Source organism: Penicillium cosmopolitanum, assembly GCF_028827165.1.
Source record: "Penicillium cosmopolitanum strain IBT 29677 chromosome Unknown utg000005l:1.0-4006212.0:1.0-4009387.0, whole genome shotgun sequence".
NCBI classification, from domain to species: Eukaryota; Fungi; Ascomycota; class Eurotiomycetes; order Eurotiales; family Aspergillaceae; genus Penicillium; species Penicillium cosmopolitanum.
The window spans coordinates 2,461,055-2,485,405 of NW_026622675.1; the positions used below are offsets into that span (position 1 = coordinate 2,461,055).

Genomic DNA, 24,351 nt, shown 5'->3' on the forward strand with positions numbered 1-24,351 from the left:
TAAATATATATCTGAATAACAGGAATGCTATAGTATTAGTATTGATTATTTCTGTTATTAGTATTATATAGGAGTACTTCGTTAATCAGTCTATAACTACTATAATTATATTATGCCTGTCTGACTTAGATAGTTTAGTAATAAAGTTAATCGTAATCTATTCCTATAGTTGCGTTAGCGTTTCTAAGTTCTGTAACTTACTATATAGGATATATTATAATAGCTTATTTTGCTGATAGGTATTGTATTACTTAATATATCTTTAAACTTTCTTATATATATTAGGGATATAGTAGTTTCTCGAGAGATATTCTACTGTTTTCTCTACCTCTATATATCTGTACGCCGGATCGTTGTAGTATCGCTGTATTACTTTGTTCTAAAGTCGTTGTAGTATATATACTAGTCTATAGATATAGATTAATTTATCTTTTAATATTGTGTAATTCTTTGTTATAATATTCTAAATAATAATATCCTTTATTATTCCTTCTTTAATTTAGTTAATCTATTTATTATCCTTAATTTTGCTAGTAGCGGCTAGGATCTGATAATTATATACTAGATAGCTATCTTTATTTATCTTAAGTATAGCCAGAATAGCTTTCTTAACCTCTATTATATAGTCGGGTTTTCTGCTAAGTACGTCCGTCTGGCTGTTGGCTATGCCTAGGCAATATTTAATCCTATAATTATATCTTACTAGGGTTTCTGCCTATCTTACCTAACGTCTTATTAATTCTTTTGTACTAGTAAAGAATATAAGGTTCTTATAATCTAATTTTATAAGAACTTAGTAGCTTACTCTTTCTAGGTATACTCTCTAGATCTTAAGTACTAATACTATAGCTAGCAGTTCCTTATTGTAGATATTATAGTTGATTTCTGCGGATATTATTTTTCTGGACTAGAACACAACTGGTCTTAGTTTTCCGTTATCCTCTAGTTAGGTAAGTTATACCCTAAGTATATAATCCGATGTATCAGTTTCTACTGTATATAGTTTTGTTAGATCTGCTAATATAAGTATTGTTCGTTTAATAAACAACTTCTTAAGGGTATTAAATAAATTTTCTGATTAGTTATCCTAGACCTACTTTTAGTCTTTCTTTGTTAATTTATTAAGGTTGACTATAACTTTCCTAAACCTATTAATTAAATATTAGTAGTAGTTATATAACCCTAGAAACTGTTGAACTTCTTTTATATTTTTGGGTATTAGCTAATCTAGGATACTCCTAATTTTATCTTCTTATATACTAAATCCTTTATTACTGATTATATATCCTAGGAAATCTGTTTCCTTAACGTAGAATTTATACTTCTTAAGTTTAAGTATAACCTTAGCTTCTCTAAGCTTCTGTAGTACTTTCTTATTATATTAAATATAGTCTTCTATAGTTTTAGAAAATACTAAAATATTGTTAAGATATATTATTATAAAGATGTTAAGGTATTCTTCTAATACACTAAAGATAAAACATTAAAATACTGCGGGTGTATTCGTAAGTCCGAACAGTATAACTATATACTTATAATATCTGTATTTTATTCTGAATACTGTTTTCTACTTATTGCCTTCCTTAATCCTAAGGTAATTATATATATTAGTAATATTATATTTAGTAAAGTAAATACTTCTCTAAATACGATCCTATATCTTCTAGATAAGAGGTAACAGATATCGATCTTTAATAGTAATCTTATTTAAATACTGATAATCTATATAGAGTCGAAGGCTTCTGTTCTTTTTGTCTACAAAGATAATTAGATATCCGGCTGATAATAATGATTTCTAGATATATCCCTTCCTAAGGTTCTCTTTGATATATTTCTTTAGAGTTTCTAATTCTAGCAGTAATAGCTAATAGATTAGTCTAAAGGTTAGCTCCTTACCTTCCTTAATCCTAATCTTATAGTTAAACAGACTATACTCTAGGAGTATACTATCTGCTAGTACCTTAAATATATCCCGGTACTCTTAGTACTCTGTAGGTATTTATATTTCTTCTTCTGTTGTACAGAGGGCTTATTGCGATTTGTAGTGTATTATAATATATTCTTATAGTTCGTTGTCTGATATATCCGGTCCTTGTTCTATTGTTGCAAGAATGTTAATATCTATAATTCTTCCTAATGCCCTGCCTCTGGGCTGCTTACTCTATTTAGGGTTAACCTTATACAGGCCGTAATAGGTATCTGCTGTCCTAGGGCTAGACTCTTTAATACTCTATAGTTCCTTTCCTATCTATCTAGTTTCTGTTTATATATAATTACAGTAGTTAAAGTAGATTTTATCCCTCTGCTAATTAATTCTTAGGCTATACTAGCGCAGCTAAGGAATACTAAGTACTATATTGTATCCTTCTAACCCTATAATATTAAAGTATATAGGTTCTAGGTAATTACTGATAATTATATCGATTATTTCGGTATAGTATGTAATTCCTTTGTTTAGCTTTTCTCTATTAAGTCTAATGAGAGGAGTAGTAAGTCTTTTCTTAATAGTTAGTATCCTTCTGCTTAAGGTATAGTTTAAGTCTATAAAGTTTCCTGTAGCTCCGGAGTTAATTATAACTTATATACTGATCTTGTTTCCCCTATAGAGAGTTATTAGTGCTTCTGCTTTTATGTATTTTCCCTATACTGTTGCCGTAAGGGTTTATCTCTACTCTAGGCAACGTAGTTATAGCGATAGCTTAGGTTTGATTCCTCTAGTATCTAGCTTACCTTGCATATACGTCCTGTATACGTAGTCGTAGCATCTAATTATTGCTCTAAGGTTATAATCAGGATATTGCATATATCTGATATAAGCATAATCTTCCCTGTGGCATAGGTATGTTCCTTCTGTGCTAGTGACGTACGGCGCTGGTTCGTTGTTATCTGATTTGTTAAACAGGATCCTTTAAGGGTCTCTAGGTACTATGCTACCTATCTTATAGATCTGTTATAGTTCTTATTCCTCTTAGTAACTTATCTAGTAGCCCTTCGGTAGGGTTTCTAGGATTTTTTGTAATTCCTGCTCGGTAAGAGTTATCTATCTTTAGAGAAATTCTTAAACTGTCTAAGGAAGTTTATTATATCTTAGGGACTCTTAAGGCGTTCCTAGGAACTTATAAGGTATTTCTGGGAGCTAAGGTAGAGTTTCTAGGATCTTTAGTATTCCTAGGAGTCTATTTATAGCTTCTAGGACCTGTATACCCTACTTCTGGGGTCAGTCTGTTAGTTCCTGGGAGTTAATAGGTTCCTAGGCGTACCGGGTCTATCCTTAACTTTCTATAGTGTTTAGGTTAATCTGTGGATACTATTCCTGTCTATTATACTCTTTAAGCTTAGAGTTGACTAAGGTTATAAGCCCCTGTATTTTAGGTTCTAGCTCTGCCTTTTGCTTATTAGTATACAGCAGTAGCTATCCTGCTGCCTACTGTTTCTATAGAATTATACTCTTCCTAACCTGCTTTTTCTAGGTTAGTATACTTCCTGTTGTATTGTTCTTAGATACCCCTTCTTAAGCAGCCCCTTCTAAGAGAGTTATCTTAGGATTCCTATCTTCCTAGGTAGCGCAGAGTTGCTGTACTTTTTCTGTCCTAGTAGTATTATATACTCCTCTCTCTTAAGTTATACGTAGCTGTTGTAGTCTCTTATTATCTTTCTTACTACAATAATCCCTTAATATATAACCTAGCTTACCACAGTTAAAACAGAGTCTGTTATCTTTCTGTTGCTTCTATTCTTTATTAGGGAGTCTTACTGTATTAAGCTCTATTAATTATAGACTATATAGATCACTACTCCGGTTAGGTTGCTACTGTTATCGTTAAGGTTAGAACCGATAATAGGTTAGGTGTCTGTTGCCTTTTCTCTATCCTTCTACTTTCTTCTTCTGTATTTGTCTGTCGAAGAAACAGTTATTGATTTAAACTGTAAAGTTGATAAGTTTATCTATTATATTAAAGTTACTAACCCTGGTGATTTTGTCCTTAATATACAACTTAAGTCCTTTATTATAGTAAGGAATTAATGTATAGTTATTCTATCTAAGGATAGCTGCTTATTGTATAAATTCAGCCGTATATACTAATGCTAAGGCTGTCTGTCAGAGTTGTTTAAGCTTCTGTTTAGCTGTTTTCTTAGTGTTGATATTACTAAATATTTTTTCTAGATATTCCTTAAACTTATTGTAACTAGAAAAGATATTAACTACAGTATTTAACTATTCTAAGCTATCCTTTTTATAGTATTCTTAGATATATAGTTTGAGCCAGTCCTATACTTATCCTTATAAGTAGGTTAATACAAAGATAACCTTATCGGTATCGTTAGTCAACTTAAACTTATTTACGTTAAGATATATATTTATCTAAGTTAGGAATCCTCACAACTTAGAGCAGGTTCTGTTAAAGTTCTCTGCCTTAGGTAGCTTAGGTATACTAGTAATAGCGTTGTTAGGTAGGATAGTACTAATCTGCGCTATAATCTATTTAATATAATTATTAGTTTCTTTAGTGTATTCGGTAAAACTTTCCCCTATTTTCTTAAATTATTCTTAGAGGTTCTTAATAACCTATTTAAGCTATTTAATTTCTTCTTATCGTATATTCTCTTGTTCTTCGTTAGAGTTAGGTTCTTTCTGTTAAGATTAAGTCTGTAGAGGTACAGATACCGGTACCTTATCTCTGCTGCTGCTAGTCAATAATATAATAATTAAACTTTATAGTTTCGTATTGACAGGGCGATTAATATATTATACGTTGCTAACTAGTTACGGTAAATAGTTAGATTATTAGTAAATAACTTACTAGTTGTTCTCTGTATTATTAGTTATACGTAATATCTATTACTTATAATCCTTAAGTATCGACTTATAATCGTACTGTTGCTGTACTAAGCCTTATACAGGCTCGGATCTTATTAAGTAACTTTAAAGGATACGCTAGGTAGTATACCGAATAGGTTAGTCCGAAGAGCTTCCCTACTTATAGTATATTTATCATAAGAGTTAAAACTAAATAAAGAGTAATCTAAAGGTATACTATAGTAACTTAGATTAATTAATCACGAAGAACTAAATATATATATATAAAGGAGTATCCTTATATATCTAATCCTTCGTAGTGTGGTATATTAGAAGGTATATCTGGTAGTATACCAGATTATACCCTTCTACCTACCCGCTGGTATACCCTCTAGTATACTCTATAGTTACGTACTATGAATATTATACAGATATAACTAAGATCCAGTTAAAGATATAACTAGGATCTAGTTGAAGATATAACTAAGATCTAGTTAAAGATATAACTAAGATTTAGTTAAAAGGCTTAGTAACCCTAAAAAACACCGGATCTTCGGTATACTAGGTAGCCGGCCAGATCTTCGGTATACTAGATAACCGGCCGGATAGCTAGATAACCGGCCGGATAGCTGGAATACTAGCTATCCGGTATAACTATTCTAAGGTTAAATAGGGCCTTCTTTCCTTTAGAAATAATAATATACAACAATCAGAATCCTCTATAATCAAGCAACTAAGTCCTTAATCTTATTGATTACTCAGTAATCAACTATCTATAATAATTCCTCCTTTATCTATATTCCCCTAAGCCTAGTAAGACCTTTGCAGTCTTATAGGTTATGAGCCCGGATTGTCTATATCTGGCTATACCACCTTTTTATATATACTTTTTGCCCTCTTTTTTATTTATCTCCTATTTGGGAACTTTTGAAGTCTAAAAATATTAAATCCGAGATACCCCCGTATTTTGGCCGAAATCTCAACAAACCTCAAAAAAAAAAAAAAATTATACAAAACCTATTGATATATATATATATCTATATATATATATATATATTATATACTATGGCAAATCTTCAAAAAATTGAGGTGCCTAAGCTCTCAGGCATCGAAAATTATACTACATGGTCAATTAGGGCCTACGCTCTATTGGTCAAAGAGGATTTAGGGTTCGATACCCTAGACCCAGATGGAACAATATCCGATGAAACCACTATAACTCCTGCAAAAAACAGGAAGGCACTAGCTATTATTAAGCTATTGTGTGACGATAATCCTTTATTATATATAAAGGATGAAACTAGTGCTATTCAGGCCTGGAATACCCTAAAGGAATTATTTAATCCTAAGGGTTTTACTACTGAATTCCTAGTATTAAAAGAATTTTTTAATACTACTCTGGGAGATTTTGACACTATGGAGCAATACCTTAATAAGGTAAAACTGCTTATTAGTGACCTAAAATCTAAAGAGATTATACTGCCTAATCAGGTAGTTATTGCCTGGATTTTGAATAGTCTAGACGAAGATTATTCAGGATTTATACAAAATATTACACAATCTCTGCGTAATGATCCTAAGGCATATACTATTGATTCACTAATAAAATCACTTATTGATGAATCACGTGGAAAAGAAGATAATACTATTTATAGTATTAATAATTCCTTCTTTAACAAAAACAATACAAACAAAATCACCAAAAAACCATGGAAAAAACAGCCTTATAAAGGCAAATTCTGCAAAAATTGTCACAAAACCAATCATAATGTTAATGATTGTTATTTCCTATACCCTAATAAGCGTCCAGATTGGTGGAAATCAATTGATACAAACGATACAAACACTACAAACAATATAAACAACAAAAACAACAAAAACAACAAAAATAACAAAAACAAAAACCTACAAAATAACGATCAAGTTGCTGTTGTTAATACTATTCTGTCTGATTCAGATAATTTTGACACTATACCTATTCAGGATATCGATATGGAGATTGATAATCTTCTATTAGATCTTGATAATGATGTAAGTGTTAATAATACCCCTAATACTAAAAATAACAAAAATATACTTACAAATAATAAAGGTTATCTAGGCAAACTGCCCTATCAGATTGGACCTATTTGTAATTTTGTTATTGATACTGCTGCTACTGTCTCTGTTATTACAAATTTAAATTATTTTTGTTATAAACAAGCAGTAAATGAATCAGTGAACTGGGGAAAAGCACTAAAAATACCAATAAAATATAAAGGAACTGTTATTATACAGACTAATCTAAACTATATATATATAATGCATAATGTGCTATATATGCCTGAATTAGGTATTAATATACTAAGTACCAATAGACTAAAAGGTATATCTATTTTCAAAGAAAATAGTGTATATATATATAATAATAAAAAACCAACAATAAAAGGATATAAAGATACCCTATATAAAACCAATACTAATATACTATATCCTAATAAGATACATAATATAAAATATCAAAATAAGCTACTATATCTAGAAGATAAAGATATAGAGATAAATAACTGGCATAGAAGATTAGGCCATATTGGCCCTAAAGCTCTTAAATATATACTAAGTAATATTATAAATATAAAAATATCAGACAAATACTTATATAAAATAGTTAAAAACTGTGATATATGCCTAAGATCTAAGGCAAAAAGATATATAAATAAAAGGTCTAATAATACTACACTCTATAGAAGAGGAGAAAGACTACATAGTGATATAGGTGGTCCTATAACACCAAAAACATATAATAACTATATATATTATATAACGTTTCTAGATAAGCAAACCCGCTATCTATTTACTATATTATTAAAAAATAAAAACCAAGCAATAACAGCTTTAAAAAGGATAAAAGCCTTAATAAAAAATCAAATTGGTATAAATATAAAACAACTATTTACTGATAATGGTAAAGAATATATTAATAAACCAATTAAAAATATAACAAATAAATATGGTATTATACATAATACTAGTCCTGCTTATACAAAGGAGCCTAATGGCCTAATAGAGCGTATAAATCTTACCTTATTAAATAAGGTAAGGGCAATGCTGGCCAATAGTAATTGTCCTAAATACCTATGGGGTGAAGCCTTATTGGCAGCTACCTATTTATATAATAGAACACCACATAGTGCTCTAGGGTTTAAAACACCCTATGAGTTATATAATAAAACAAAACCCTCTATCGATATATATAATCAATTAAAAATATGGGGTTCTACTGCTTATTATACTATTAATAAGCAAATAACTAAGCTAGAACCTAGGCAGGAAAAGGCTATATTAGTAGGCTATACTGATTATGGCCACTATAAGCTTTATATACCTAATAAAAGGACTACAATAATATCAAGAGATATTACAATCCTAGAAAATAAATACTATAATTTTGATAGTATTAAGGATAATATAACTAATATATCTCTAAACAATAATAAAAGGGTTACCCTGAAAACCCTAAACCCCAAACCTTTAATACATAAGATGAATACAAGAGCAACAGAATATATAAAAATAGCAGAGGATCCCTCTCATAAAATTGAGGTTCAAATACCAATAAAAAATAATATATACTATAATAATAACAATAATAATATACTCTATACTCTGTCTGATACAGCAGTAGAAGCTATATATAGGCCTATATATAGTAGTGTATTAAACTTTGTTTTAACTATAACTACTATAAAGGAGCCTAATACACTAAAACAGGCCCTAGAAGGCCCTGATAGCCTATATTGGCAAAAGGCCTGTATAGCTGAAAATAATGCCCTAGTTAGCCAAAAGACCTGGGATATTGTTGATATACCTAATAATATAACCCCTATAAATGGCCGATGGGTTTTTAAGATGAAACCTACTATAAACAGAACAGCCAATAATACTAGTCATATTACTAATAGTGATAATACTATTAGATATAAAGCTAGATGGGTTATACAAGGTTTTAATCAAAGATTAGGAATAGATTTCCTAGAAACCTTTTCAACAACATGCCGAACAGAATCATGGCATATGCTATTACTAATAGCTGTTAATAAAGGCCTATATATATGGCAATATGACGTTAAAAACGCTTTCTGCCATGCTAATATAGATGCTGATATATATACTATATTACCAATAGGATTATATAATAATCCTAAATATAATAATAAATGTGCAAAACTTAATAAAGCATTATACGGGTTAAAACAATCCCCTAGACTATGGGTATCAATACCTAAAATCAGTACTGGAATTACTAGATTTTGAGGTATTTCCATATGATGAAGGAATATATATAAATAAAAAGGATAATTGTATACTAATATGTCACGTTGATGATATACTAGTATTGCATAAAGATCTATCCTATATAAAAGCCTTAAAAAACAATATAAATAAATCTATTGAATTAGATGAAATAGGTCAAATTACTACATTTTTAGGTAATGATATATATATTGATTATAAGGCTAAAAAGCTATATATATATCAAACAAAATATATTGATAAATTATTATCTAAATTTAACATATATAACAATAATACATACAAACCAAAAGATATACCTGGAGAACCAGGAATAAAATTAATAAAAAATACTACTACTGCTAGTAATACTGATATAAAAGAATATCAAAAAGAAATAGGCTCTCTGCTATATTTAGCCCTAAAAACAAGACCTGATATAGCCTTTCCTGTATCATATTGTGCTAGGTTTATGTCAAATCCTAGTAAAGAACATTTTAAGGCTATACACTATATATGGTGTTATATACTAAAATATAATAATAAAGGTCTAATATATAACTGCTCAGGTAATAACCTATATATTAAAGGTTATTGTGACAGTGACTGGGCAAATGATATTAATAATAGAAGATCTACTACTGGCTATATATTTAGCCTAGGTAGTGATCTAGGCCTAACTAATCCTATATCCTGGAATAGTCAGCTTCAAAAAACAGTAGCTTTATCAAGCTGCGAAGCTGAATATATGGCATTAAAAGAAGCTACAAAAGAAGCAATATATCTGAATAATATGCTTATATATATAAATGATTATCTAAATTTAGGTTATACTAATACTATACCAATAATATTAATAGACAACGAAGGAGCTAAAAAATTAGCTGAAAATCCTGAATTCCATAAGAGATCAAAGCATATTGATATAATATATCATTTTACTAGGAACGCTATACAAAATAGCCAAATAAAGCTAGTACCGATACCCTCAAAAGATAATATTGCTGATATACTTACTAAAAATATAATTAAAAATATATTTGAAAGCCATATACCAAAAATAATAACTAATATTCAAAGCTAATCCTTATATATATATATATATATAAAGATTAAGGGGGGATATGAATATTATACAGATATAACTAAGATCCAGTTAAAGATATAACTAGGATCTAGTTGAAGATATAACTAAGATCTAGTTAAAGATATAACTAAGATTTAGTTAAAAGGCTTAGTAACCCTAAAAAACACCGGATCTTCGGTATACTAGGTAGCCGGCCAGATCTTCGGTATACTTAGTATCCGACCGGATATTCGGTATACTAGATAACCGGCCGGATAGCTAGATAACCGGCCGGATAGCTGGAATACTAGCTATCCGGTATAACTATTCTAAGGTTAAATAGGGCCTTCTTTCCTTTAGAAATAATAATATACAACAATCAGAATCCTCTATAATCAAGCAACTAAGTCCTTAATCTTATTGATTACTCAGTAATCAACTATCTATAATAATTCCTCCTTTATCTATATTCCCCTAAGCCTAGTAAGACCTTTGCAGTCTTATACGTACAGTTTTACAGGTTCCTATATTCTAGGCATAATTCCGGAATGTATAAAAGCGTAGCTATTTCCTGCACTAGGTTGGTTACGTAGGTCTTTTACCGGTTACTTATACTTATAGTGTAGTATTAGTAATAGTAGAAAGAACGTCTGTTCTTACGTTGCGCTAGCTGTCTCGTGGTTTAGTATAGTATTATTTAATACAGCAAATCAGAGGCTGATTCTGGCCGTTATTTACGTAATCTGGTTCTGCGTTCCTAGGAACGGTTGGCTCTTAGTGGCCTATCTGTAGGTTGCGGCCCCTGCGGCCCCTTATGTCGCATGGTCTGTAACAAAAAGTTTCTTAAGTATAAATACTTAGGGTTTTTTTAACCTTATTCTTTACTATTAGACTAGTTTAGAAATAAATTATTAAATTATAGATATTTTATACTTAAATTTAAATTATTATTAAATAGATTATATTTTTATATCTTTACTTTATTAAATTTTTATATACTCTATATTTTTTCTATCTATTCTGCTTAAGTAGTAGATATATTTTTTATATATTATTAGATATATAGGATTAACTACTACTATAGCTTTAATATATAATAATAAGTTTATTTATCTTAGAAGACCTAGTATAGATAATACTTTAGATCTATAAGATAATAATAAATCTTTAATTCTTTATTAATTTATTAGTAATAATACTCTATCTTATTACTAACTTCTCTAGTAAAGATATTTTTATTATATATTAAAGTAAAAGTCTACTTTTTAAAGTACTTCTAACTACTAAGATATTTATTATTATTATCCTTAAGGTATCTCTTTTCTATAAGAATCTTTATCTTCTTATCTTTATAGATCCTAGAATTATCTTAAAAAATATAACTAAGTTAAAAGAGCTAATTCTCTTATTTCTAAATACTAAATAATCTTTTAAAATTATTAACCTTAAAATCCTCTACTTTCTTATACTTCTTAGCTTTAATTTATCTATAATTTATAGATAAATTATTTAAAAAGTTTTCTATATAAATTCTAGAGACTTAAGTAATAAGTTTCTTAAGATATATATAAACTACTAGAAATTTTTAAGATACTTAATTTTATATTTCTTTTCCTTAAGATCCTCTATATTAAGTTCTATAAAATTTCTAGTTATAGATTTACTTATAATTCTTTAGATCTATATTCTATATAGAGAAGAGAATAATAATATATTAATAATATATTTAGTAGTCTTATAGATAGATATCTAGTCTAGTTTAGATTTAATAAGGTTTCTAGGTTAATCTAGAATTAATTTAACTTTAGACTATTAAATAACTAAAGAGAGTATAGAAGATTTAGAACAGATACTATTATAAGAGGATATAGGGTTTTAATATATAGAGAGTATTATCTTTAATCTTTAGATAGTTAATAAAGAAGAATTAGAATTATAATAGTTACTAATTTATTAGGCTAGAGATCTATAACTAGAAAAGGCTATTAGATAGTAGAGATTAGATTAGATAGTTAATATACAGACTAATTCTTAAGGAGATTAAGAATTCTAAATAATTATAGGATTCTAAATATACTAGGGTTCGGGTAGGCCTTAATATACAGGTAATTTAAAGGAGATTCAGCTTCAGATCAGTGTTGAGTTTCTGAGGTATTGTATACTCAGAATCCTGTGACAAATTATCTAGGAGATTATCAAACTAAGATTTAATAAAGACTTTACCTTTAAAAATTATATACAGAGATAAGGCCTAACCAGAAGTATTTATATATTCAATCGCAGTTATCTACTTACGATTTCTAGGTTATAAAAGTGATCGCTGACTGTAGTATTCAGCTCTTATAACAACCTTTACAGTTACTGTTAATCCTATCGCAAAACTAGTCTTATCAAAGTTATAAACATCGTTAGGATCAATGCTATATTGAAAGATAGTTCTTTGAACAAGATTAAACCATTTACCAATAACTTTCGGATCTTCACACTTCGCACGCTTGTAATTATAGCATCTCGAGAATCGGGTTGAAAGCTCTGAGTGCCTTTTTATAAATTTTAAGACCCATTTCTCGCCGATTGTTTGAAATTTATATATTCCGTACTGCTTTTCCTTATATTATATAATTTTGATATAGTTCTGCTACATAAGCACTTCCTTTCTGTAAGCAGCGGATTAGTATCTGAGGTTACAGGCTAGCAGAGCTTTCGGCTCCCCAGCCAACCCTGCGTGGTCCAGGACCACCCTTTTGTTGACTGGCAGGCCAGTTGGCGCCCCAGTATAGCAGCTTTAAACCTAGCGAGCTTAAGTACTGGATAATTGAAGAATTGATTGATTGATTGACCAGTTGGTGAACATGTAACACCTCCCCCAAGATGGTGAGATACCTTAGTTTATTATTAAAGGAGATAAGAGATTTAGTAGTAGATAGTGTACAAAACAAACTAAACTCTATATAGTCAATATTATTTCCTGGTCTGTATATGATATAATCACAGAGCTAATTAAAGTATTAGCAGTAGGTAGTATTTGAAAGTGGCTTGTGGATAACACCAGCATCAATAAGACGCTCATAGGACCAGTAATCCCTCTGAGTACCATGACCGTCAACAGCAGCGCTGCTGTTATGCTTGATGTTCCAGAAAGAGCCACCAGAAGCATAATGGCTCCAGGCATACCGCTGGGTATTGAATAGGCTGTTCCGGTTCTTGAAGGTATTGCTGTAAAGAGTTTGCAAAGCCCACTCGCCAATATAAACTGGGAACTTCCCATCACCACCGACGACAGAAGCCTGACCACAGATAGCACCGTTGGCCCACTGTGAGTAAACGCCGGAGGCAGCGAAGTAGTACACATGGGTGTCGATGACCAGATTCGTCTTGGCAGGGAAGTAAGGGGACCAATGCTCTTCGCCGAGGAAGCAATCCTGCAACATCAGGGGAATACGCTTATCAACGCGGGCGATACGATCTAGGACTCCACGGGTATACTTGACGATCCAGTTTGTACCGTTGGTGGTCAAGGTATTGGGCGACGCAAAGGCTGAGGGATTGTCGGAAGCCTCATTGATGTGAGAAAGAGTAAAGGCCCAAGGATATCCAGTGTCAACGAAGAACTGAAGGACTTGATCAACTGCTTCGTAGGAGTACTTCAGGTTGGTATAGTTTTGGAACCAACCATCATTTCCAGCCTTCTCTCCGATATCGAGCGAGTTGACGCCACCTGGGAGAGAGTGCAAACCAACGACAACGCGCATGTTGTACTTCTCGATGGCATAAGTGGAGATCTTCTTCAGATACTCCTTCTGGTTGCCATGATACAGGGCGGAGCCAGGGACCTTGATCCATGCTGCGTATGTGGTTGGGATACGGAGAGTGTTGACGCCTTGGGAATTGTTAGCGAATGTCAGATTGAGGTTGTATAACATCAGTTTGACAGAAGCTTACCAACGGCCGCGACCTTGTCAATATCGTCGGTTGTAATATAGGTGGCATAGCGCTGCTCCAAGACAGAACCACATTTGTCACCCAGTGTCTCACAGAATGTCCATTCGTCGCTGGCATTGGGAGCATATTGATCCCACCAGTACTGGTCAAAGACTTGCTCTTGCTCCAGCCAGCCACCGAGGTTAACGCCGTTAGCTTTGAATAAGTTCCAATTGGTATACTCGCCAGCAGCAAGAGTAGCGGCGGGGGTGGCAGACGCGACAGTCTTAGTATAGACTTTGATAACGCTGGTTCCGTGAAGGTAGCCGGTGGAAGTCACTGTGCGAACAGCAGCGTTCGAGGTTGATGCTGTGTATAAATCGGTGTTGATGCCAGAGCCTACTGCAGATCCACCAGCAACTGGGGCCAGTGTTTTGGTAGAAGCAGCGACAGTATCCTCACTTTCCAAGAGTTAAGATTGGTACCTCGTAGCAAAAATGATCCTTGATAGGAAAACTTACGGGTTAGATCCAGCTGTCTTAGTGCCAATCTTGGTAGTAACAGTGCGATCATCAGCCTTTCCAACGGTAGTGGAGTCGACCACTGTGGGGGCAGTGCCACCGTTCGCAGAGATGGTGGCAGTCGAGATAGTCTTAGTGATGGTCTCGGTAGTGGTAGCATAGACGGTCGTGTGCAAGTGAGTGGGGGCGTTCGTGCATTCGATCAGGATAGTGTTATCAATAGTAACAACAGTGTCCTCCTCCAACAGGATGTCGACAACAACAGGAAATTCGACAATATTAAGAGAAGTGTGCAGCACTTCACCGGTAGAAATGAGATTGGAGCAGACCTCGTCAGAGTGTCTGCCCTGGATGACACCAGCCGCTGAGACCCCAACGGAGGCCGCAGCCACAGCAAGGCTAAAGAGATGCATTGTTCGTGGCCAATGCTTTGAAAGAGCGACTGTGGTAGGAAAAGGATCAAATGGCGTGAAAGAAGGGAAAGAACCGCCAGAAAAGAGCGTTACAAGGTGATGAGGTTGGTTGAAAAGCTCCTGGGCTAGTTTACTTTTATAATACGGTTGAAAACTTGACTCCGTTTCTTCCCTAATAGCTCGCTATAAAAAGACTTACTGGGAAAAATGGAGCAATTCAGATGATCCAATACCGAGCAAGGGTTCTTCTGAGAAGATCCATAATGTGATTTGAGCTTGTAGACCTACCCACTAGAGCTAGCATTCGACATAAGTGACCATGGTACGAAGTGAATCAATAGCCTGGCAACAGCCCTGAATTCGGCTTTTCAACCGAGAGAGAATTAAATCGCGGACGGACTTGGCCGGAATTCTGCGAGAACAGCTACTTGTACATCTCCCGGATGCCTGGCTAATGTATGAGTGGGTCGTTTCCAGGAACCGAGCAGGGTAGTGGCATCGGATCGAGGGTTCATCCTCTCTTTGGCGAACGGTGACCAGTCAGAACTGGTATAGGACGGGTATTGGTTTCAATAGTCCTAGTGAATCTTCCACATGGCTGTAAGGTTCGTTCAAAAGACCCACCGATTGAGGAAGCGTCAGAAAATACAGCAAGGCTTGGATCCGGAAATCCCGAAGCCACGCTTTCCTTCAACGAACAAGCCTGACTTTACTCCGTACAAGCATTTAATTATTCTACAGAATTAGTACTACTGGCATAACCCAATATTGTCATTTTGACAATCTGAGTTCTCCTTGAAAGATACAGAGATCTTCACTGCTCGGACACTTGCTCCCAAATTGACTGTAGTGGAATCTAGTGACCTTATCGGACCACTCGGCGTTTTTGTTCATTGAATTAGCATATACAAATCGAACATTTCCAGGGTTCTCAATCTCCAACGAATACCCAGATTTCCTGCTTTTCCTAAGAAACGGCAAAACCTCGGCATGTCGAATGGACCCACGCGTACCTGGCTAGGCTTGGCAGGCTCGGGCTCGCGATAACCAGCTAAGCTTTTCTAGGCTTTGTTAGGCTTCTCGGTTGCCCGAGAACAGTCTCCGATCCGGGATATCCGATCCGGCCCAAAATATATTATGCATTACTTTCCTTCATTCCCGCGAGACACAGCGCAGGAGGGATTGATATGTATGTATGTTTTCACCACTAGGAGGAACAGGGATAACCATGAAAGCAAATGAGATGAGTCTTCAGTCAACAAGCTAGGTAGGCTGGATTTCACCGCATACTCGTAGAAATACTACGACGATCACTTTCATGATTGGAAATGGCTGATTTTCGTTTGGTGGCGGCTGTTTTCGCCGTGCATCTGTCCCAAAGGCCGCAGACCCACTTGGATCGATGACATCTTGTGCTAGAGGCAAGAACCCTCGCTTACCTTCGCCTGGCTGAAAAGAAAACCGTCTCGGCGGGTGGGGACTGGTCAAATCTAGATTTCAAATGCCGAAAGGCAGCAATCTTGTGTAGCTAGTTTCTGGCTAGTGGCGAGCCACGTGGGGATTGACAAGTGACATTTTATCCAGAAATTGCATAAAGCGACACTCCACATTCGTACGAGCATGGTTTTGCTTCTTGTCCAGTATTTACAAATCAAGGGGGATTCGTGGTGAGATGGGGAATATTTGGCCTTGATAGATTTCATTTATTGCCTAGTAATGTCTTTTTCTTTAAATTAATTTCTGTAACCAGAGGGTTTGCAAGAGCATTTCTGGCAGCCTCATCACCTGCCGCATTCTTCTTTAGACCCTGACCAGAGCCAAGGTGCTGATTTTCCCACCCCCAGCCAGTAAAATACACCCCAATGAAGTATGTTTGACTGCCGGTGCCCTTTGGGTGTATCGAAGGTTTTTCTTCAATGTACTTTAGCTTGGTGCCGTTACCCATGACTTTCGTAGAAAGTTCATCCTTTGAGTTCAACTTTGAATTTTGTGGCCCCAAATTGACGAGCTTTGGTAACCATAAGCTAGTCAACCATTGCTCTGCAACCTCATACCCGCCGACAGGATCAGAAAGTATAATTGCAGCCACATAAGCCTCGAAAATATCACCCCTTATCTTGACCCATCGTTTTAACTGAGTGTCGTAATCCTGTGGCACAACAGCCCTACGAGAGAAGCCATATGAATCAGCGAAAGCCGAGAGGGTTTCGTTTTTGACCAGCAATTCTCGAATTTGGGATATTCTGCCGGACGCAAGACCTGGGAATGTTTTCCAGATCAGTTTTGTCGCAATCAACTCGATGTAAGCATCTCCCAGTAGTTCCAATCGGTCGTAATTTGCATTGGAATCGTTGGCACAAGCGGGGTGGGTGAAGACGGCCTTTTCCAGGCGATCATCTAGAATGGGCGGCAAATCGGGATGCCGTGAGCCATCTTCATTTTTCCTAGAATCAGAGGTAGATTGGCTGGTTTTTTGTCCCTTGTTGACTTGCGAGGTTTCCTCCTTTGCGTCTTTTTGGAGCAATAAAGTGTCAAGTGTGGAAATTGTGGTTGCGATGTTGGGTTCGGCTTTAAGCAAATCGGTATCCTTCTTGACCTCCCGGATGAGTTGTTTTAGGGTTGAGAGATGGGAAATTGATTGAGATTTCTGGGCAGAGTCATATTTGCTTGTACTTGAATCGGCTGGCAAATTTGCAATCGAATGGTTTGTCTTCAAAGTCTTGTCAGTTCAACTCAATGGACCATGTAGACAGATTCGTGAGGAAGAGGCCTGATTCTGGCCGCACGAGTCGATGGGAGGGTAAAGTAGACTCTTACCTTGATGCGCTTGTCAGTTTCACTGCTATGCCTGCCACCGGAGGCATCGCGCGATCTTTTGGAGCTCATTTCGGTGCGGGTTGAGTGGAGGAAGAGTATCGCGGCGGGCCCACCTCCAAAAAAAAAGAACCACGTGACTCTATCGGAGGCGCGCGCCCGAGGCCGACCCTGGCCGATTGGATCCATTCACCATCATCTTCACTTCGACGGTCAACACAACCCTCGAAGCCGTGCGAAGATGTCACAACCTCGGATCCTCGAGTTGGTGAAGGTATATTCCAATTGCGCTACCCAGAAAAGATAGCCGTTTCACTGACCGTTCCGCTCTCTCTAGACTCAATGTCGCATCTTCTCCCTCAATTTCAACCCTCAACGACTCCGGCTCGGAAACAAGATCCTCAGGCAACGGCTGCGCGGTCCAGCACTCGCGGCATGGTATCCCAAGAAGGACGTCTCATTCAGGGACCTACAGAACACATACAAGCCACTCGGCTTGACGACTTTTGACGAGGCCGAGGACGATCGAGAGGAAGCCATTCAAATGTATGTGTGCCACATTCCTTCGTCAAAAGGTTCTTCCGTTGACTTTATTCTACAGTGCCAAATTGAGAGGCAAAGGACGACCCAAAAAGAAGAGAACCGCAGCCGGTAAGTTTACCCTCCCATTTCAACTCAACCCAGCTGAGTGGCTCACTAACAATCCACCAGAATCGAAATCCGCGAAGAAGAAGAAATAGACCCGCTTCCCCACGGCAAATACTCCTACATTTTACAAGAACTTCGATTGTCCATTTGGTCCTCGTGCATCTAACTTGCTGTCTCTGGATCTACGAACAGGACTTTGCAATGTTTTAGATCTGAGGTGGTGGTTTTGGTTCTTTTCGCTTCACGTGCTTAAAAGCACGCTTTTCTTTATTAGCATATCCCTAAATCACATGTACACTAGGCCAGAATTGAATTGAAAGGGTCCTGTGGCCCTGCCAAAACCTTCAACACCCAATAATCAATCCATTGAATAGATCCATCAGACATGTCGCGGGTTATCGTATTTTGCGAAAATGTAGCGGGCGGTGAGCCTGATAGCCAATGATATTGTTGGACCGGAGAGTAGCTTGGCATTCGCGGAAACTGCTTCACGGCGCGACTCCATTTGACATTATCAACCTCCTACAGCTCTCTCCCACAGCCGAACCACCCCACAGGTTATTGTGGGTTGACAAGTCAGCGGCCATGGCGGGAAACAAGAACCAGCTTCGAAGAGCTCGGAAAAAGGCCCAGAAAGCCGAGGTGAGTTCTGTCCTCGTCCCCGGCGCATGGTTCGTCACTAACCTTTCATTTCCCTTCAGGCTGTCAACGCGCCGGTCGAGAAGTCCCAGGAACCAGATTCATCATCATCATTACCAACAAGCGCCCCCATTACAGAAGATGTATCATCTGTCGCACCGGCCGCAGCTGCCCCAGCGGACGATGACCCACTATGGGAGATGTACAAGGGTCTCATCACTAAATTCGACGAGACGGGAGACAATGCCCCTACAAATGAGAGTGAAAAGCCGGAGGTCTTCTTCGACGACGAGGACGAAATTCCCGACGAGGAGGAAACCGATGAGCCCAAGATCTCCAAGAAGAAGCGAAAGGAGCTTAACAAACTATCCGTCGCCGAATTGAAGGCCATGGTACACAAGCCGGAAATTGTGGAATGGACAGATACTTCCGCCTCGGACCCTCGACTTTTAATTCATCTCAAGGCGCATCGAAATGTGGTTCCGGTTCCCTCCCACTGGTCCCTCAAGCGCGAGTATCTTTCATCCAAGCGCGGTGTTGAAAAGGCACCCTTCGCCCTTCCGAAATTCATCCAAGAGACAGGAATATCTGAAATGCGCGATGCCGCATTAGACAAGCAGGATGCGTCTTCTCTCAAACAAAAACAACGCGAGAGGGTGGCGCCGAAAATGGGAAAATTGGATATCGATTATCAGAAGCTCTACGAGGCGTTTTTCCGCTTCCAGACCAAGCCGGAATTGACTCGTTACGGTGAAATCTATTACGAAGGCAAGGAGTATGAAACCAACCTCAAGCATCTTCATCCCGGTGATCTGAGCGATGAGTTGAAGGAAGCTCTCAACATGCCCCCCGGCGCTCCCCCGCCGTGGCTCATCAACCAACAGCGATATGGACCCCCGCCTTCTTACCCTTCCTTGAAGATTCCAGGTCTCAATGCGCCGCCTCCACCGGGTGCAATGTGGGGCTACCATCCGGGAGGATATGGAAAACCCCCCGTGGATGAACATAACAGGCCGCTCTACGGCGGTGATATCTTCGGTGTTTTACAGCCTCAACAAAATGTCCAGCAAGGAGAGCCAGTCGAGAAAGATCTCTGGGGAGAATTGCAAGAGTCGGAAGAATCCGAGGAAGAAAGTGACGAGGAGGGAGACGAGGATGAGGATGAGGAAGACGAAGACGAGGCACAGGAGAATGGAACACATTCTCCGAGTGGCCTGGAAACCCCTGGTGGCATGGCCTCAGCCGTTCCATCGGAGATTGGAACAACCGAGAATATCTCAGGCGAATTCGATGTCCGCAAACACCACCGTGGAACGGAGACCGAGGAGTCCGTCCACCCGCGGAGTGCCTACCAAGTCATTCCCGAAAGACAAGCCAATGTCCAAGGTTTCTTCGGCGGTGACAGAACATACGATCTCAGCCAACCGTCCGGCAACCCACCTTTACTCGGCGCAGACGACCAAAATCGCAAGCGCAAGAAGCCCGGCGATGTTGAGGTATCTGTTGATTTGGATGCACTTCAATCCGGGGATGGTCTGAACAAGGATAATCTTCAAAATCTTTACGAGTCGGAGAGGCAACAACAGAATCAACCCCAATGGGGGTTCCAAGAGGATCTCAGCGACATGATTGCACAAGAGAGCCGCAAGCGATTACGGAAGGACGAAGAACGAAAGGGCAAGCGGTGATAAATAGATTGATGGATTTGTTTGTTCTGTTTCTTTGGACCATCACAGGCGCTAGCTATTTCCTCTTGTATTTTTATTACAATGACCCAATTTCGAAATGTTTCTTGGACGATATGATCTTTCCAGTTAGCTCATCGATGTAGCACCTGACATATAAACCCCTACGCCATGTCGAAAGTTTCTCGCTTATTTCCTCGTGTACTTGTACGGCGCTTCACGGCGGCAGTCGAGCCAGCTTCTGCCAAGGTGGTGGAGTGACCCAAAATTACTAAGGCTCTGCCGGTGAAGCTATTCTACCTATACAACTTGCTTGATCCTACAAACTCAGGTACTAAGTATATAACTCGGTAGGATACGAGGTAGGATACCAGGTAGTAGGGTCATCAGAATGTGGTCTGCTCTGCCTTGGGCCTAGAAGACATAAACACGTGCTTCGGCTTGATGTGGACTTCGAATTGCAACTATTAACAACTATTTATCCAAAGATCATTTTCTGAACCACTGCGGATTCGGCGTGCTGTTGTCTACAGGCCTCTCGCCACTTGCAAGTTTGGAAATAGAGTAAGCAACGTCGGATCAAAGCGGCGAGATTCCGGCCCAACAGAGAGGCTGAGCGACTTCGGGTTACTGGGCCGGCGGGACCCTGAGGCACAGAAGCGGAGGGACAGAGATTGTTCCACATTATGACTGGTGAATACTGAGGTATCCAGTCTCCGTTCTGGTCTCCGACTTGACGAGGGAAGATGGTTTCCTTGTAGTTTGTGAGCATTCCTTGTTTGACTTCAAAGATGATACTGGGCTATTTGCCCTGGAATAGTATCAGTAAGACTTGTCACAAGAATGGTTTCGTAGAAACATTCAAGTTGCTTTGCGGAGACGACTGGAGAGCCAAACACTTTGGTGAGGTCAGACTTGACATACTGGGTTGACCCAGAGACCGGAGGATGTATTCTCGAAGCGAACACGATACTGCGCACCAGTTGGCCTAAAAAGAAGGAATTTCCCAAGCTCTTGAGCGATAATTCATGTTTTCTTTGGCAAATGCCAGTTTGGCTTGGTCTCAGTGGTGACTTCAATGTCTTTTGAGGCCGATCCGCCACGATATCTTCCCTGCATAGGAATAACCTTGCGGCCCATCCGGGCCTAAGTTTATCGATTTTCATATAATATGATGGGCTGATTACTTCCCCCAGTCTCTCTGTTATGATCCATGTTTGTGTTGAGAGCTGGAGGTCTGGTTTCGCGTCGGTTGTGATTTCAGTCTGAGAGGTGCAGATTCCATCTCTGAGCGTTCTTGGTCACTATAATATGACTCAACTGCCCGCAGAAAATTGGACCAGAGGATAAGATGGCCCGGGTAAAAGGTGTTGTGAAGGGCATTTGACTTGGAGTGATGCACTCCGACTAGGAGCGATGCAGTAGAATGGAGGGGTTTGGTATTCACGGGGATGTCTGGCTATTTAAGAAGAATGGCAGATACAAGGAAGCACCTGCCCAAGTAGGTATCGTCGTGCCTACCGTCGTAGATGAATGTAGTGAATGTAATGAATGGAAAGTAGGTACTGTCGTTCCTGCCAAGTAAATTATACTTCCCAAGTATCTGATTGGCTACCGCATTGAAAGGCGCTTTGTCATCCATATATTTCTGCCACTAGCGACCGCCCAATATTTCCCTTTCATCCGCATTTGCGCGACTGAGTTCTTGCGATATCGAATTCGCATAATTCTTGGGGATGGATCGTGATCGCAGAAGGTTTGTCGCACCCACCTCTATGATGGACATATAACTAACAATCCCCAGCAGATTTGACGACCGGCGAGGAGGGGAAAGCTATCGACCCTCAGACCGGTCCGCTCGATCACCATCTCGAGGCTACGAGGGCCGACGACGTTCTCCCCCACGAAATCGCTCTCGCCCTCGCGCTGACACCTGGGTGCCGTCAAATCGAGGATTTGCACGACCAAGAAGTCGTTCGCCTCCTGATTACCGCCGGCGCTCACGAACACCTCCCTTCCAACCACGAGCCTATGGTCAAGCCCCATACGGTCGTCGTCGAACGCCACCTCCTCGAAGATTCTCTCCCAGAAGAGACGACAGACCTAGATCGCCTCCTCCTCAGTCATGGAGATCCCGGTCTCCGTACAGTGATGGAAAACCGCGCGATGCTTCACGGGGTCGGAGCAGCCCCCGCCGTCCCCGCGACGTATCCCCGGGAAATCAAGAAGTCCGCCCAGCCAGGCGAAGTCCTCCCATCGCTCCCAATAACGACAGGAACAGTCGTGTGCTGTCTCCAAGAGCCCCGGTTCCGGCCCCGGCCCCTCAGCCGTCATCAATTCACTCGCAAAGTCCCTCACAGCCTTACCGCCGCGAACAGCATGCCGATATGAACAGAGACCGCCCTTCGTCACGATCTAGACAAGCATCGCCTAAACACGCCCTCGCAAGTGAATCGAATAATACATCAAGACGTTCATCTCCATTCAACCACGCTGAACGTGGTGGTCTACCTCCTCTCCAAAGCCGCAGCGGCTCACCTGCACGCCACTCTCTTTACCGGTCTTCAGGTGCCGGTGCAGGTCCACCAGGACGCTCCCCTCGCCCAGATCAACCCCAAGAAACAGTCGCGAACTATACGAGAGGACCAGACAACGCAGAACGTTTACCTCGAAAAGACTCCTCCGAACAAGGACCCCCAGGAGCACCCCGTTTAAACAGAAACATCCCAACCCAACCACGAAACCTCGCTCTAAACCAAACCCCACCACTCGGACCATCAAGGGGTCCACAACCTCACAATCGCGGCCCTCACAACGCTCCCGCCCTAACAGCACCAACCCGACCCCGTCACGCATCCGGTCCCCGAGACGGTCCATGGATGGGATCGCCCTCAATGGGCCCGCGTCGCCCATCATCCATAATGCCCTCACACGGTGCTCCATCCGGTCCTCGAGCATCCTTCTCATCCCCAGTCCCCAGTGGCCCAGGATACCGGGGCCACCCAGGTTCTTCTCGCCAGGGTAGTTCGGCAGGGGCCGTATCTCCAATGACGCCCAAACCTCCCAATTATCTCGCGGGTCTGGGCTCAATTGTCCCCGGGGGTAGGGCTTTACCCTCGGCGCTGGATGTTACGACTGAGAGGCGGCTTGCTCAACTTGATGCTGATAAGGAAAAGTTACTTGAGCAAATGGCGGCGACGCAGAAGCCTAGGAGAGCGGGTCTTCGTGATTGGGACCGATTGGATCGGGAGAGTTCAATATGTGCGTTGAAGAGTGAGTTGGCTGAGGGCCATCTCCAACGCATGGCGGATGAAAGTATTGGCGGGGGAGTCTTGTACTGATCTGATCTGGGCTGGGCTGGGCTGGCTTGGTGTGGTTTTGGATGGCGTTGTGGTTATTTGTTTTACATATCCTTCCTATGGTTATACAATAGCCTTTGTTATTACCTTTGCGTGGTAAGGAGTTCTCGGAAGGGCAGAGTCAAATACTGGATGCATTTTGGCGCAACTGTACTATTAGCTATGATCCCTCACACCCTTACTCTTACGTCTTTAAAATTCAATTGATAGTAATC

General features: G+C 39.0%; 5 protein-coding genes across 5 annotated transcripts; 3 read left to right on the forward strand and 2 right to left on the reverse strand.

Moving 5' to 3' along the window:
• Positions 1–13,144: 13,144 nt before the first annotated feature.
• N7509_003931 (uncharacterized protein) lies at positions 13,145–14,991 on the reverse strand (the record flags this gene model as incomplete). The annotated part of the gene is made up of 3 exons (XM_056628568.1): positions 13,145–14,016; positions 14,079–14,518; positions 14,579–14,991. 3 exons carry the CDS (start codon positions 14,989–14,991, stop codon positions 13,145–13,147), a joined length of 1,725 nt encoding a protein of 574 aa, XP_056491302.1.
• A 1,699-nt stretch (positions 14,992–16,690) lies between these two features.
• N7509_003932 (ribonuclease III) lies at positions 16,691–17,877 on the reverse strand (the record flags this gene model as incomplete). Its single annotated transcript, XM_056628569.1, has 2 exons — positions 16,691–17,701; positions 17,809–17,877. The coding sequence occupies 2 exons, from the start codon at positions 17,875–17,877 to the stop codon at positions 16,691–16,693; spliced, it is 1,080 nt and encodes a 359-aa protein (XP_056491303.1).
• A 169-nt stretch (positions 17,878–18,046) lies between these two features.
• On the forward strand, positions 18,047–18,545 carry N7509_003933 (mitochondrial 37S ribosomal protein mS33; the record flags this gene model as incomplete). The annotated part of the gene is made up of 4 exons (XM_056628570.1): positions 18,047–18,079; positions 18,143–18,351; positions 18,407–18,456; positions 18,517–18,545. 4 exons carry the CDS (start codon positions 18,047–18,049, stop codon positions 18,543–18,545), a joined length of 321 nt encoding a protein of 106 aa, XP_056491304.1.
• A 493-nt stretch (positions 18,546–19,038) lies between these two features.
• Positions 19,039–20,780, forward strand: N7509_003934 (U2 snRNP complex subunit CUS1; the record flags this gene model as incomplete). The annotated part of the gene is made up of 2 exons (XM_056628571.1): positions 19,039–19,095; positions 19,155–20,780. The coding sequence occupies 2 exons, from the start codon at positions 19,039–19,041 to the stop codon at positions 20,778–20,780; spliced, it is 1,683 nt and encodes a 560-aa protein (XP_056491305.1).
• Positions 20,781–22,513: 1,733 nt separating this feature from the next.
• Positions 22,514–24,118, forward strand: N7509_003935 (uncharacterized protein; the record flags this gene model as incomplete). Its single annotated transcript, XM_056628572.1, has 3 exons — positions 22,514–22,520; positions 22,582–23,005; positions 23,059–24,118. 3 exons carry the CDS (start codon positions 22,514–22,516, stop codon positions 24,116–24,118), a joined length of 1,491 nt encoding a protein of 496 aa, XP_056491306.1.
• Positions 24,119–24,351: the final 233 nt, after the last annotated feature.